General features: G+C 72.3%; 1 protein-coding gene across 1 annotated transcript; it reads left to right on the top strand.

Annotated features, from left to right (window-relative positions):
• The first annotated feature begins 1,057 nt into the window (after positions 1-1,057).
• EHMT2 (euchromatic histone lysine methyltransferase 2) lies at positions 1,058-12,587 on the top strand. Its single transcript, XM_074970737.1, has 27 exons — positions 1,058-1,096; positions 1,630-1,684; positions 2,173-2,457; positions 2,914-3,170; positions 3,481-3,553; positions 3,728-3,825; positions 3,912-4,088; positions 4,402-4,521; positions 4,686-4,797; positions 5,330-5,431; positions 5,672-5,817; positions 6,034-6,177; positions 6,485-6,708; positions 6,864-7,049; positions 7,458-7,540; positions 7,660-7,766; positions 7,864-7,986; positions 8,075-8,176; positions 9,328-9,432; positions 9,812-9,966; positions 10,147-10,314; positions 10,403-10,547; positions 10,848-10,925; positions 11,414-11,529; positions 11,705-11,791; positions 11,908-11,986; positions 12,432-12,587. Exons 1-27 carry the CDS (start codon positions 1,073-1,075, stop codon positions 12,585-12,587), a joined length of 3,507 nt encoding a protein of 1,168 aa, XP_074826838.1. The 5' UTR covers positions 1,058-1,072.
• Positions 12,588-15,260: the final 2,673 nt, after the last annotated feature.

The following is a 15,260-nucleotide window of genomic DNA, read 5'->3' on the forward strand; positions in this document are numbered from 1 at the left end:
GGGTTCTCTCCCGGGCTCGGGGAGGGGAGTGGGGTGTAGTGGTTAGAGCAGGGGGGGGGCTGGGAGCCAGGACCCCGGGTTCCATCCCGGGCTCGGGGAGGGGGAGAGGAGGGGCGCTACCGGGTTAGAGCCGGGTGCGTTTTCCCAGCAGCCAAAGAATGAACGTCCCCGGCAGGGGAATTGGAGCCCAGGATGTGCAGAGCGAAATGCCGGGCCGGGTGGCCTACGGCGGCGGGAGGGGGCGTCTCCAGTAGCTGGTAGTAGTAGGTTTTTATCCGTCTCTCCTGATGGCAAGACAGGGGTTTAGCGACCTTCAGCTAGCCAAGTGCAGATTTAGCCACTAGGAATTAGAGAGGGACTGGCGGGGGTGGGGATGGGGCACGGACCTTTCCCCTCTGGCCCCAGGGTGGGGGCTGGCTGATGGGGCGTGGGGCTGTCCCCCTCTGGGGGGCACCGGCTCTGGGGCTCACCCTCCACATCCTTACAACCAGTTTTTAGATTGTTTAAAACTTTTTTTTTTATTAAAAGGAAAGAAAAGAAAGAAGTGTCCAAGCTGTTTTATTTGGGAGTGGGGTGCAGTGGTTAGAGCGGGTGGGGGGCTGGGAGGCAGGACTCCTGGGTTCTCTCCCGGCTCTGGGAAGGGAGCGGGGGCTGGTGTGTCAGAGCGGGGGGGGGGGGCGGGGCTGCGGGCCCGGACGCCTGGGTTCTCTCCAAGCTCTGGGAGGGGAGCGGTGCTGGGAGCCCGGACTCCTGGGTTCTCTAGCTGGACGTGGGAGAGGAGGGGGGCTGGTGGTTAGAGCGCGGGGGGGGGGGGAGCTGGGGTCCCGGACTCCTGGGTTCTCTCCCTGGCTCGGGGAGGGGAGGGGGGGGCGGGTCTGGGCTGCGGGACCGACGTTCCCAGGGAAACACCAATGGGGATCGCTGGGGGGTGGAGTGGCCCCAGGCGGGGGCGGGGCTTAGGGCGTTGGGGGCGGGGTCTCGGTCTCCCCGCCCGCGGTCCTTTTAAATCCCCCCGCCCCGCGGGTGACGTCACTGCCGGGCGCTGCTGCCGCGCGCCTGCCGGGACCGGGCCATGGAGGCGGCGGGAGCGGGCGAGGTGGGGGAGGGGCGAAGGGACCCAGGCGTCCGGGCGCAGCCCGGAGGGGGGGCGCTGTCTCTGATGAGACAGCGGCTAATGGGGGGGGCGAATCACTCCCCGGGCCCCCCCCGCACAGACCCGGTACAGCCCGGGGGGGGGGCCGGCTGGGGGTCGGGCCGTGGGGGGCAGTGTGGGGTGGGGCCGGCTGGGGGTCGGTCGGCGGGGAGCTGGTGGGGGTCGGGCCGTGGGGGGCAGTGCGGGGTGGGGGGCCGGCTGGGGGTTGGTCGGCAGGGGGCTGGTGGGGGTCGGGCCGTGGGGGGCAGTGCGGGGCGGGGGGCCGGCTGGGGGTCGGTCGGCGGGGGGCTGGTGGGGGTCGGGCCATGGGGGGCAGTGTGGGGCGGGGGGCCGGCTGGGGGTCGGTCGGCGGGGGGCTGGTGGGGGTCGGGGCGGGGGGCCGGCTGGGGGTCAGTCGGCGGGGGGCTGGTGGGGGTCGGGCCGTGGGGGGCCGGCCGGGGGCGCTGGGCATCCTCTGACCCCGTCTCTCTCCGCAGCGGGACGAGCCGAGGGGGGCGGCCCCGGTGGCGGAGAAGGAGCTGGGGGAGAAAGGTGAGTGGGGGGAGGGGCAGCCCCCCCCCCGTGCCCACCGGCACTGGGCTCCGCGGTGGATCGTGGGGCGGGGATATCGCCCCGGCCGCGGGGGGGGCGCTGGGGGCTCCCGGGGCGAGGGCCCGGCTGGGGTAACGCCACCGGCCCTGTTACGGGTTCCCGGTGACACCGCCCAACACGCCCCTTGCCAGCCCCCCCGTGGCGTCCTCGTGCCCCCCCTTCTCTCTGTCCCCTGTGCGCCCGGCCCCCCCCCCCCCGGTGCCCGTGGGGTTCCCGCCAGCCCTGCGCGCCTGGCCCCCCCCCGGTGCCCGTGGGGTTCCCGCCAGCCCTGCGCGTCCGGGGGCCCCCCCCCCGGGGCCCGTGGGGTTCCCGCCAGCCCTGCACTCCCGGGCCCCGTGGGGCGGGTTAGAGACAGACGGGTACCCACGCCAGCCCTGCGGCCGAACGTGGGGCTGCTGAAACATGGACAATCCCCTCCGCCCCCCCAGCTCAGCATGCCATGGGGCAGGTGCCCCCCCGCGACCTCCCCACCGGGGCCCCGCCCCCGCTGAGGGCCCTGGGGCCGGAGGAGAAGTGGAAGCCGGCCCGGGACGGGGAGAGCGGCAGGGGAGGGGGCGGGGAGAGTCCCCCCTCAGCGGGAAACAGTGGGGACGAGGCAGCGAGGACCCAGGCATCTGGGGGCCCCAAGGAGGCGGCTGGAGGATCACCCGACGAGGAGGGGACTCTGGCAACCGTGATGGTCACGACCGGCTCGGGGAGCAAGGGATTGCCAGGTGAGTGGGGGGGCTGCAGGTCAGGGGGCCGGGGGGCTGTGGGTTTGTGGGCCGGGGGGCTGCAGGTCGGGGAGGGAGCGATTGATTGCGGTTCGGGAGTGAGGGGCCCCTGGAGGGAAGGGGTACCCAGAGGAGGCTCTGCGGAGGGCGTGAAGGGGCTGGGGGGGCGGAAGGACACGGAGGAGGGGCCCCGGGGGGCTGCGGGTCGGGAGTGAGGGGCCGCTGGAGGGAAGGGGTACCCGGAGGAGGCTCTGGGGAGGGTGTGAAGGGCCTGGGGGGGGCGGAAGGACACGGAGGAGGGGCCCCAGGGGGAGTGAGGGGCCCCTGGAGGGAAGGGGTACCCGGGGGAGGCTCTGGGGAGGGCGTGAAGGGCCCGGGGCGGGGGGCGGAAGGACACGGACGAGGGGCCCCGGGGGGCTGCGGGTCGGGAATGAGGAGCACACGTCTCTCCCCCAGGCCATGCCAGCAAGACGCTCCCCTCCTCGCCCAGCAAGGCCGGGGGGGGGCCGAGCCGCGCCAAGATGTCCCTGACGGGCACCAGCAAGTCGCCCCCGTCAGTGCAGAGCCTGGCCATGCGGCTGCTCAGCCTGCCTGGTGCCCGCCTGCCCCCGGAGGGGGGGCCCGCGGGGGAGCCCCAGCCCACCGCCCCCCCGGACCCCAAGCCCAAGGTTCACCGGGCCCGCAAGACCATGGCCAAGCCCAGCAATGGACAGGTGGGTTCTGGCGGGGGAGGGCTGTTGTCCCGGACGCCTGGGTCCCCTCGTGCCCTTCCCTGGGTTAGCGCCCCCCTGCCCTCCCCAGGGTGTCGTCCTGGATGCCTGGGTCCCCTCACACCACTCCCCAGGCTAACCCTCCCCCGGGGTGTCGTCCCCGATGCCTGGCCCCATCCTCTCACTGCTACTGCGGCTCCTCCCCTAAGGACAATGTCCCGGACGCCTGGGTTCCATCACCGCCTAAGGGAGGGGCTGCTCCAGGTTTGAGTGCCGTATCTGACCACCCCTCCCCCCAAAATCCTGTCCCCAGGTCCCCGAAAAGCGAGTCTCCGAGATGCTGCATTTCCGAGTCTCTGACGACCTGCGGAGCATCGAGGAGCCAGGTATCCGGGGGGCTGCGGGTTGGGAGTGAGGGGCACCAGAAGAACTGGGGGCTGAGGTTCGTGAGTGAGGGGCATGGCAGGGCTGGGGGGCTGCTGGTCGGGATTGAGGGGCATCAGCAGAGCTGGGGGGGAATCTCTCTCCTGCCCCCCCTCCTTCATTCCCTCTCCCCCCAGAGCCGGCCAAGCGGCCGAAGCTGGACTACGGGACGGATTTGATTCACAAGCGGCTCCCGTCCTCCCTGCACAGATCCAGCCCGCGGGCCAGCACCGAGGTATGGCCTCTCCCGGACACCTGGGTCCCTCCCTCCCTCCCTCCCTTCCGGGGCTCAGGGCGGCTCTGACCCGTTGTCCTCCCCAGATCACGGTGACGGAGGAAATGGCGGCTCCGCCCAGCGAGTCCCGCCCCCTGGGGGACCCCTCGGGGGCCCGGGGTGTGGGGGGGGCCCTGGAGGAGTGGGAGACCGAGGTGGGCGAGGACTTCAGCCTTTTCTACGACAGCTACTCCGTGGATGAGCACGGTGACTCGGACAGCAAGGTGGGGCACGGGGGGGCTGCGCACGGGGGGACCCCTCCCCTGGCGTTCAGATACGGCTGCTTCTGGGGAGGGGCGCGAGGGCTGGTTATCTGGGGACCCCTGGCCCTGCGCTGAGATGCAGCTGACTCTGGAGTGGGGTGCTGGGGCCGGTTATCTGAGGACCCCTGGCCCTGTGCTGAGCTGCGGCTGACTCTGGGGTGGGGCACAGTGTGTTTGGGACGGGAAGGGGAATCCCAGCTCAGTCAGCGCCAGGCCCAGATGCCTGGGTTTGCTTCCCCCCGCCCCAGCTGAGCTTTGTCCGTCTCTTGTCCAGTCGGAGGCAGACAGGGCGGGGGAACAAATGAGTGAGGAAGAGGAGGAGGAGGAGGAAGAGGAGGAAGAGGAAGAGGAGGAGGATGAAGAAGACGACGAATCCGGGACCATGTCGGACAGGGTGAGCCCCCGGGGGGGGCAGGATGGGGGAGGGGGGGTGGTAGAACTCACCCTCCTTCTCTTCCCCCATGACCATTTCGTTCTCTTGTTCCTTGCCCCCCCGGCCCCCGCCATCATTCTGTGTCCCCCCACCCCCCCGACTCCACCTCGCTCCCCCCTGCCCAGAGCGCATCCAGCACCAAGCGCAAGGCCAAGAAGCGCTGGAAAAATGACAGCCCCTGGGTCAAACCGTCCCGCAAACGCAAGAGGAAGGAGGCTCGGCCCAAGGATGGGCGAGGTGAGGGGGGCGTGTGGTGGCCCGTGGCTCCGGAACCAAGTGGGGTGGGGCCCAGCGGGTCGTGGCGGCGGAGAGAGGAGGGTCTGGGCTTTGCGGTGGTACCGGAACCGTCTGGAGCCTCCCCGGTCTGGGAGATATTCTCCCCCACTCCTGCCCACCTGCTGTGTTTTCTCCCCAGCCGGGATTCCTTGGTGGTTTCGGGGCCAGCCCCCTCTCCGGGGGTTGGATGCCAGGGCGCCAGGCCGGTACCGCCGTGAAGCCGGGACTTTGGGCTTCCCAGCACTGGCGGCTCATTTCTACCCCAAACGGTGCCAGAGAAATGGGCCAGCGAAGATGGCGTGCCGGGGGAGGGTCAGTGTGACCCGGGCAAGAGGGTAATCGGAAGGCTGGGATCCTGGTGTGAGAATGGGGGGGCGCCTGGGGGGCAGGGGAGGGGGAGCAGCCGCTGCTCATTGCCCACATCTCCCTTATGCCCCGATTCTGTCGCTCCCTCTTCCCTGTCCCCTGGCCCCCTCGTTCCCCTCTCGGCCAGGTGTCAACGGGGTCTCCGCCGCCGGGCAGAGCGAGTACACGGAGGTGCCGCTGGGGTGCCTGGAGCTGCCCGGTGAGGGGGCGCTGTCCCCCAACAATGCAGGTGAGACCCCAGCCTCCCGTGGGCGCCCCCCTCCGCTTCCCCCCCAGCAGTGTCCGATCTGTGTTCTCCCCTTCTCCACCCCCCTCCCACCTTGGGGGCCCCCCAACCCTGCTGGGTTCAACGCTCCCCTTCCCCCCCGCAACCCTTCCAGAATCCCCCCATCTCCTCAAATCCCCCCTCCCCCACTGATCTCTGGTTTCACCTGAAACCCTTCACCGGCCCCACTGGGGTCCCCCCCAGGCGTGTCCAACGAGACGAGCTCGCTGGAGACCGAGCGCTTCGAGGAGCTGCCCCTCTGCTCCTGCCGCATGGAGGCCCCCAAGATCGAGCGGCTCAGCGAGGCCGCACGCAGCCACTGCATGGCCACCGAGAGCGCTGACGGGGAGGTGAGGGGGCGGGGCCGGCAGGGGGCGGGCACGGTGTGTTTGGGACGGGAAGGGAGCCCTTGCCTGGCGCTGAGCTGTGGCTGGCTGTGGGGTGGGACACGGGGGGCCGGTTATCTGGGGACCCTGGCCCTGTACTGAGATGCAGCTGGGTGAGACTCTGGGGAGGGACGGGACCCCGGTGTCCGGGCTGACCCCCCCTGACCCATTCCCCCCCAGCTGAGCGGCTGCAGCTGCAGTGTGCTGAAGCGGGAGACCATGCGCCCGTCCAGCCGGGTGCCCCTCATGGTTCTGTGCGAGTCCCATCGTGCCCGGATGGTGAAACACCACTGCTGCCCTGGCTGCGGGCACTTCTGCACGGCCGTGAGTGGGGGGCTGGGGTGAGGGGCCTGCGGGTCGGGAGCGAGGGGAGCTGCCGGGGGGCCTGCGGGTTGGGAGCAAGGGGAGCTGGGGGTTTTGGGGGCTGCGGATCGGGAGTGAGGGGAGCTGGGGGGGGGGCTGTGGGTCGGGAGCGAGGGGAGCTGGGGGGGCTGCGGGTCGGGAGCGAGGGGCGCTGGAGGAGCTGGGGGGCTGTGGGTCGGGAGTGAAGGGAGCTGGGGGGCTGCAGGTCAGCAGCGAGGGGTGCTGCAGGGGCTGCGGGTCGGGAGTGAGGGGCCCCGTCTCCCCGCAGGGCACCTTCCTGGAGTGCCACCCCGACCTGCGGGTGACCCACCGCTTCCACAAGGGCTGCGTGTCCCAGCTCAACGGGCGGATTTTCTGCCCGCACTGCGGCGAGGACGCCTCTGAGGCCCAGGAAATCACCATCGCCCGGGCCGACACCTCCGCCCCCGCCCCCCCGCCCCCTGGCCAGGAGTCCCCCGACACCCCCGGCCGTGCTGACAGCAGCCAGCCCAGGTGAGCCGCCGGGGGGGCGCGTGCTGGGGGGGTGGGGAGCCCCCACGTTGCGTCAGTGTTGGGGGGGGCACCGTGGGGGCCGCGTGACGGAGGGGGTGTCTCTGATCCCCGGACTCTGATCCCCCCACCCTGCTGCCCCCTCCTCTCCCGTTCAGCGCCCGGATGCGAGGGAAGGGCGAGGGGCGCCTGGTCCCCCCCGACCCACTGGCCGACGGGATCGACAGCTCCGGGGGCCCTGTGCTGACCCTGCCGTCGGGCGCCGCCATCTCGCCGCTGGGGCTGGGCCCGGGGCCGGGCCGCGAGCAGCTCGAGAAGGCCCTGATCGTGCAGGAGGCTGAGAGGTGGGACCCCCCGACCCTCCCCTCCTTTCCCATGACCCTCTTGCTCTCTGTGATCCCACCAACACGCCTGTCTCTGCCCCAGCCACCTTGATCCCACTGCACCCACCAATATGTTGTCCTGCTCCTTGGAGTCCAGTGCCCTGTGGGTCCCTCCCAACCCTCCCTGTGGCCTCCACCTTCCTCCCCAGCCACCTCTCTCTGCCCCCTGGTATCGTCCAGCTGTGACTCACGGCACCCACGTATCCCCAGTCTGCCTCCCTCTGGCCTCCCAGGACTCCCTCCCCCACACACCTGTGATCCCACCGCACCCACCCGTGTGCCATCCCTTTGCCTCCCCTTCTCTCCGCATCCCCCACCAGCCCTGCCGCTGACCCCGTCTCTCTCTGGCTCGTTCCCTCGCTCCGCCAGGCGGAAGAAGCTGCGATTCCACCCGCGCCAGCTCTACCTCTCCGTCAAGCAGGGCGAGCTGCAGAAGGTGCTGCTGATGCTGCGTGAGTGGGGGCTGTGGGGAGGGGTTAGGGGGCCGTGGGGTGATGGGGGGGGCATATGCGTCTGTGACCCCACGCCTGGCTCTGATCCTGTTCCCCGATTCTCTGCCTCCCCCCCCCAGTGGACAACCTGGACCCCAACTTCCAGAGCGACCAGCAGAGCAAGCGCACCCCACTGCACGCTGCCGCCCAGAAGGGGTACCTCGAGATCTGCCACGTGCTGCTGCAGGTGGGGGGCGGGGCGGGGCCCTGGGGGGGCGGGGCGGGGGGTGCCCGGCAGTGGGCGGGGTCAGATCCTGGCTATGAAACTCCCCACCCCCCCCCAGGCTGGCGCCAACATCAACGCGGTGGACAAGACGCGGCGGACGCCGCTCATGGAGGCCGTGGTGAGCAACCAGGTGGAGACGGCACGGTACATCGTCCGCCGGGGCGGCTGCGTCTACAGCAAGGTCAGGGCGGGGCGAAGGGTGGGGCCGGGGGCGCTGGGGGGGGATACCTGTCTGCCAATCACCACACCGTCTTCCGTCCCCCCCCCAGGAGGAGGATGGTTCGACCTGCCTCCATCACGCAGCCAAGTGCGGGAACCTGGCCATGGTCTCTCTGCTGCTGGCCACGGGGCAGGTGGACGTCAACGCCCAGGTGAGTCGGGGACCCAGGCGTCCGGCTCCCAGTGTGGGGAGCTCACCCCCCATCGCAGTGAGTGCTGGCCCCATTGCCCCAGGGCGGCGCTAGGGGCTGGGCTGCGGGGTGGGGGGCAGTAGGGGGCTCTCCCCGGGCAGTCAGGGCTGGCCCCAGGGCGGGGCTAAGGGCTGGGCTGCGGGGCAGGGGCAGCAGGGGGCCTCCCCGGGCAGTCAGGGCTGGTCCCAGGGCAGGGTTAGGGGCTGGGCTGCGGGGCGGGGCGGGGGGCAGCGGGGGGCTCTCCCCTGGCGGGCTCGCCCCAGGGCGGGGCTAGGGGCTGGGCTGCGGGGCGGGGCGGGGGAAACGGGGGGCTTTCCCCTGGCAGTCAGGGCTGGCCTCAGGGCGGCGCTAGGGGCTGGGCGGCGGGCAGCAGGGGGCTTTCCCCTGGCAGTCAGGGCTGGCCTCAGGGCGGCGCTAGGGGCTGGGCGGCGGGCAGCAGGGGGCTCTCCCCGGGCAGTCAGGGCTGGCCCCGGGCGGGGCTAGGGGCTGGGCTGTGGGGTGGGGGCAGCGGGGGGCTCTCCCCGGGCAGTCAGGGCTGGTCCCAGGGCGGGGCTAGGGGCTGGGCTGCGGGGCGGGGCAGGGGGCAGCGGGGGGCTCTCCCTGGGCAGTCAGGGCTGGCCCCAGGGCGGGGCTAGGGGCTGGGCTGCGGGGCGGGGCGGGGCGGGGGGCTCTCCCCGGGCAGTCAGGGCTGGCCCCAGGGCGGGGCTAGGGGCTGGGCTGCGGGGCGGGGCGGGGCGGGGGGCAGCAGGGGGCTCTCCCCGGGCAGTCAGGGCTGGTCCCAGGGCGGGGCTAGGGGCTGGGCTGCGGGGCGGGGCAGGGGGCAGCGGGGGGCTCTCCCTGGGCAGTCAGGGCTGGCCCCAGGGCGGGGCTAGGGGCTGGGCTGCGGGGCGGGGCGGGGGGCTCTCCCCGGGCAGTCAGGGCTGGCCCCAGGGCAGGGCTAGGGGCTGGGCTGCGGGGCGGGGCGGGGGGCAGCAGGGGGCTCTCCCTGGGCAGTCAGGGCTGGCCCCAGGGCGGGGCTAGGGGCTGGGCTGCGGGGCGGGGCGGAGGGCAGCAGGAGTCACTCTCACCCAGCCAGCAGCGCTGACCCCCCTCCCCCGTGGCCCCCCCGGCAGGATAACGGCGGCTGGACCCCCATCATCTGGGCCGCAGAGCACAAGCACATCGAGGTGATCCGCATGCTGCTGACCCGCGGCGCCGACGTCACCCTGACAGACAACGTGAGTGGCAGTTTCTTGCTCCCCCGGCGCTGGCTCAGCCCCCCCCCCCCCCCCCCCCAGCTGCTGGGGTCTCGGCTCCCTTCTCTGAATCAGAGTCTTGGCTTGTCAATGTCCGTCCCCCCCCCCCCCCCCGCTCCCCAAATCTGTACCTGTCGCTGTCTTTGCATGTGTCGGTTTCCAGGCTTCCCCGCTTCCCTCCAAGTCTCTGTCGGTTTCCAGGCTCCCCTCCCCGTCTGCGTGTTGGTGTCTTGGCTCGATCCCTGGTGCTGGCCACTATCTCTAGCTCCCCTCAGGGCATTTGCTGGTTTCCAGCCCCCCCATTTCTGATCGGAACTGGGATTTGCCGGTTTCAAGGCTCCCCGTAACCCCTCCCCGGCAGGAGGAGAACATCTGCCTGCACTGGGCCTCCTTCACGGGCAGCGCCGAGATCGCCGAGGTCCTGCTGAACGCGCAGTGTGACCTGCACGCCGTGAACTGCCACGGGGACACGCCGCTGCACATCGCCGCCCGCGAGAGCTACCACGACTGTGTCATGTGAGCGGCGCCGGGGTTCTCGCCCGGCTCCAGGAGGGGAGGGGGGCTACTGGTCAGAGCCGGGCGGGGGGTTAGCCAGGACTCCTGGGTTCACTCCTGGCTCCGGGAGGGGAGTGGGGGCTACTGCTCAGAGCCCAGGACTCCTGGGTTCCCATCTGCCCCCCCTCCCCTCCCGGCCAGGCTGTTCCTGTCGCGAGGGGCTGACCCCGAGGTGCGGAACAAGGAGGGCGACTGCCCCGTGGACCTGACGCTGGAGAACTCCGAGGTCTGGTTCGCCCTGCAGCTGAACCGCAAGATCCGGCAGGGCATCCTCAACCGGGCGCTGCGGACCGAATGCATCATCAGCAGGTGGGGCTGGGCCCGGGCCCGGGGCGGGGGGGGGGGGCACGACTGCTCCCTGCTGGCTGGCTCTGGTCTCACCCCTCCTGCCCCCCAGGGACGTGGCCCGCGGCTACGAGAACGTGCCCATCCCCTGCGTCAACTCGGTGGACGACGAGCCGTGTCCCGACGACTACAAATACATCTCGGAGAACTGCGAGACCTCCACCATGAACATCGACCGCAACATCACGCACCTGCAGGTAGCCGCCCCGGGGTGCCTGGCCACCCGGAGCTGCCCCCCTGGGAGAGGGGAGCCTAGAAACCGACAAATGCAGAACCTTTTTGGGGAGAGGGGAGCCTGGAAACTGACAACTGCAGAATTGTTTTTGGGGGGCGGAGACTAGAAACTGGTCTTTGGTGGCTTGGAGGGGAAACTGGGGAGCTGAGAAACCAGCGAAGGTGCAAACTGGGTGGGGCGGGGTGTCTGGAAACTGAGAACCGCAGTGGGGGCAGGGCCTGCTAAGCTGTGTCCCCCCTGTTTTCGCCCCCCGCTCCCCCAGCACTGCACCTGCCAGGACGATTGCTCCTCCAGCAACTGCCTGTGTGGCCAACTCAGCATCCGCTGCTGGTATGACAAGGTGAGACGCCCGCCGTGGGGGGGCCTGGACACTGCGCCTCGGATCGGGACTGATAGACACCAAATACAGCGATGGGGGCAGTGGGGAGCCTGGAAACTGACAAGAGCACATGTGGTGGGGGGAGCCTGGAGGCAGACAAATAGAGCCATGGGGCTTGTAGGAGGGGGAAGCTTAGAAACTGACTCTCAGATGAGAGAAGAACGGGGGTAGCCTGGAAACTTCCCCACTGGGTGTGGGGGAAGCCCAGAACCTGGCTGCGCCAACACATGGTAGGGGGAGCCATGAAACTGTCAGGGGAGGGGGGAGCCTGCACACCGACAGATGAAACTGGCAGATCCCCCCCCCACAGGCTGCAGGGCTGCCTTAGCCCCGCATGAATATTCAGACCCCAGTTCCCATGGCTTCACCCCCCTTCCCCCTTCCCCAACCCATCTGGGGGAGTCAGAATTTGGGAGCGATTCAGAGATTATGATCCCTCCTCCCCCCAGGACGGGCGCCTGCTCCAGGAATTCAACAAGATCGAGCCGCCCCTCATCTTCGAGTGTAACCAGGCGTGCACTTGCTGGAGGAACTGCAAGAACCGGGTCGTGCAGAGCGGAATCAAGTGAGTCCCTAGGGAGGGGGCATCACCCCCCATTCCTTCTCCCTGAGAGTCCAGTAGCAGGGAGTTCCCCAGGCTAACAGGAATCAATGTTACGATTGCTGGACTGGAACTGGTGGGCTGGGATGTCATGTGACAGGGAGTTCCACGGGTTAACAAGAAGCTTCTCCCCCTGCAGGGTCCGACTACAGCTCTACCGGACGGCCAAGATGGGCTGGGGGGTGCGAGCCCTTCAAACCATCCCCCAAGGGACCTTCATCTGCGAGTGAGTGAGCCGGGGTGGGGACCAGGCCTGTTCCCTCGGGGGGGGTACCAGCTGGGGTGGGGGCAGGGCTGGGATTCACCCAGGATGTGACGGCTCTGCCCCCTTCCCTGCCACAGGTACGTGGGGGAGCTGATTTCAGACGCGGAGGCCGATGTACGGGAAGATGATTCGTATCTCTTCGACCTGGACAACAAGGTGAGGGGGCCCGGAAGCCTGGGTTCTTTCCTGGCTCAGGGCGGGGGCTAGGGGGGAGAGCGGGGGGCCCAGACTCCTGGGTTCTTGCCCGGCTCGGGGAGGGGGAGGGGGAGGGGGCTAGGGGGGAGACCGGGGGGCCCGGACTCCTGGGTTCTCGCCCGGCTCGGGGAGGGGGCGGGGGCTAGGGGGGAGAGTGGGGGGCCTGGACTCCTGGGTTCTCGCCCGGCTCGGGGAGGGGGAGGGGGCGGGGGCTAGGGGGGAGACCGGGGGCCCGGACTCCTGGGTTCTCGCCCGGCTCGGGGAGGGGGAGGGGGCGGGGGCTAGGGGGGAGACCGGGGGGCCCGGACTCCTGGGTTCTCGCCCGGCTCGGGGAGGGGGAGGGGGCGGGGGCTAGGGGGGAGACCGGGGGGCCCGGACTCCTGGGTTCTCTCCCCTCCCCCCGCAGGACGGCGAGGTGTACTGCATCGATGCCCGTTACTACGGCAACGTGAGCCGCTTCATCAACCACCTGTGCGAGCCCAACATCATCCCGGTGCGGGTGTTCATGCTGCACCAGGACCTGCGCTTCCCCCGCATCGCCTTCTTCAGCAGCCGCGGCTGAAGGGAAGGCGATAGCGGGCGGAAGCGCCGGGGGCGGGGCCGGGGGGGCGAGGAGCTGGGGGCGGGCCGGGCCGGGGGCCGGGGGCCGGGGGGGTGAGGAGCTGGGGGCGGGGCCGGGGGCGGGCCGGGGGCCGGGGGGGTGAGGAGCTGGGGTCAGCGCTGGGGGCGGGGCGGGCCGGGGGGGCGAGGAGCTGGGGGCGGGGCCGGGGGCCGGGGGCCGGGGGGGTGAGGGGCCGGGGGCGGGGCCGGGGGCCGGGGCCGGGGGGGTGAGGGGCTGGGGGCGGGGCCGGGGCCGGGGCCGGGGGCCGGGGGGGTGAGGAGCTGGGGGCGGGGCCGGGGGCGGGGCCGGGGGGTGAGGAGCTGGGGGCGGGGCCGGGGGGGCGAGGAGCTGGGGCCGGGGGCCGGGGGCCGGGGGGGTGAGGAGCTGGGGGCGGGGCCGGGGGCCGGGGGGGTGAGGAGCTGGGGGCGGGGCCGGGGGCCGGGGGGTGAGGAGCTGGGGGCGGGGCCGGGGGCGGGGCCGGGGCCGGGGGGGTGAGGAGCTGGGGTCGGGGCTGGGGGCGGGGCCGGGGCCGGGGGGTGAGGGGCTGGGGGCGGGGCCGGGGCCGGGGGCCGGGGGGGTGAGGAGCTGGGGGCGGGGCCGGGGGCCGGGGGGTGAGGAGCTGGGGTCAGCGCCGGGGGCGGGCCTGGGGGGGCGAGGAGCTGGGGGCGGGGCCGGGGGCGGGGCCGGGGGCCGGGGGGGTGAGGAGCTGGGGTCAGCGCTGGGGGCGGGGCCGGGGGGCCGGGGGGGCGAGGAGCTGGGGCCGGGGGCGGGGCCGGGGGCCGGGGGGGTGAGGAGCTGGGGCCGGGGCCGGGGCCGGGGGCCGGGGGGTGAGGAGCTGGGGTCAGCGCCGGGGGCGGGGGCCGGGGCCGGGGGGGCGAGGAGCTGGGGGCGGGGCCGGGGGCGGGGCCGGGGGCCGGGGGGGTGAGGGGGCGGGGGCGGGGCCGGGGGCCGGGGGGGTGAGGGGCCGGGGGCGGGGGCGGGGCCGGGGGCCGGGGGGGTGAGGGGCTGGGGGCGGGGCCGGGGCCGGGGCTGGGGGCCGGGGGGGTGAGGAGCTGGGGGCGGGGCCGGGGGCCGGGGCCGGGGGGTGAGGAGCTGGGGGCGGGGCCGGGGCCGGGGGGTGAGGAGCTGGGGGCGGGGCCGGGGGCCGGGGGGGCGAGGAGCTGGGGGCGGGGCCGGGGGCCGGGGGGGTGAGGAGCTGGGGCCGGGGCCGGGGGGGTGAGGAGCTGGGGGCGGGGCCGGGGGTGGGGCCGGGGGGGGTGAGGAGCTGGGGGCGGGGCCGGGGGCGGGGCCGGGGGGTGAGGAGCTGGGGGCGGGGCCGGGGGCCGGGGGGGCGAGGAGCCTGGTGGGGTGAGGGGCCGGGAGCGGGGCCTGGGGGGGTGGAGCTGGGGGCGGGACCAGGGGCTGGGGTCAGTGCTGGGAGCTGTTGGGGTGGGGCCTGGAGCTGGTGGGGTGAGGGTCAGTGCTGGGGGCTGCTGGGGTGAGGAGCTGGGGTCAGTGCTGGGGGCTGGTGGGGTGAGGGTCAGTGCTGGGGGCTGGTCCTGGGGCTGGTGGGGTGAGGGGCTGGGGGCGGGCCAAGGCAGGCTGGGAGGCAGGGTGCGGGGCCTGGGGCTGGCTGTGGGGTGAGGAGATGGGGAGTGGGGCAGGCCCTGGGGCTGGCTGGAGGGTGGGGGTGGGGCTGGGATAGGGCAAGGAGATGGGGGGCAGAGCCTAGGCCTGGGGGGCATGGGAGGGGCTGGGGAGATGGGGCGGGGCTGGGGGCGTGCAGAGCCCCCACAGTGACCCCCCCTCATCCCCCCCAGGTTCGACTACGGTGACCGGTTCTGGGACATCAAGAGCAAATACTTCACCTGCCAGTGCGGGGCCGAGAAATGCAAACACTCGGCCGAGGCCATCGCCCTGGAGCAGAGCCGCCTCGCCCGCCTCGAGGCCCACCCCGAGCTGCTGCCCGACATGGGGGGGCTGCCCCTGCTGGGCCCCTGAGCCCCCGGGGGGACTCCGATTCCTGGGCCCAGCCCCCCCGGGGGGACCCCGCCCCAGCCGAGCCCCGGGGACCCCCGTTCCTGGGCCCTGTGCTCCGGGGGGCCCTCCCCACCCTGCCCGGGACCCCGATTCCTGGGCTCTGTGCTCCCTGGGGGACCCTCCCCCACCTGCCCTGGGCCCCTGAGCCCCCGGGCGGACCCTGCCAGCCACAACTGGCCCCTGAGCCCCTGTCCCTGGGGCTCCCCCAGGGCTCAGTTCTCCCCCCTGGCCCCCCGGGGAAGATGGGCCCACCAGTGACTCCTTGGCTGTAGCAAGGCAGCATTGCAGGAAATGCAGGACCCCCCCCCCAGCTCCAATACCCCCCCCCCCCCCCCCGGCTTGGTCCCTTTTTTACCTGTCATGTCCTGGGAGCCTGAACCCAATAAACGCCGGCACCACCGGGAACACGGCCAGGGGGTGTGTCCGTGTGTCTGTCCCCCGCGTGGGGGTGGGGGTGTGCCCGCCCCTTGCTGGCCTGTGTGTGTGTGTGTGTGTGTGTGTGTGTGTGTCTGTGTGTGCGATCACCGCCCCTTGCTTGGGGGGGGGGGTGCGGTCAGCTGGGGCTATACCTGGTTGTGCGTTTCCCTGCGGTTGCCGAGGTCCGTTGTGGGCAGG

Source organism: Natator depressus, chromosome 14, assembly GCF_965152275.1.
Source record: "Natator depressus isolate rNatDep1 chromosome 14, rNatDep2.hap1, whole genome shotgun sequence".
NCBI lineage: Eukaryota > Metazoa > Chordata > Testudines > Cheloniidae > Natator > Natator depressus.

Excerpts from the sequence above, each read along its gene's own strand:
- EHMT2 (XM_074970737.1), top strand. The coding sequence starts at position 1,073 with ATGGAGGCGGCGGGAGCGGGCGAG. Across the intron at positions 2,458-2,913 it reads GGGGAGCAAGGGATTGCCAG|GCCATGCCAGCAAGACGCTC; the intron begins GTGAGTGGGGGG and ends TCTCTCCCCCAG. Across the intron at positions 4,522-4,685 it reads CCGGGACCATGTCGGACAGG|AGCGCATCCAGCACCAAGCG; the intron begins GTGAGCCCCCGG and ends CCCCCTGCCCAG.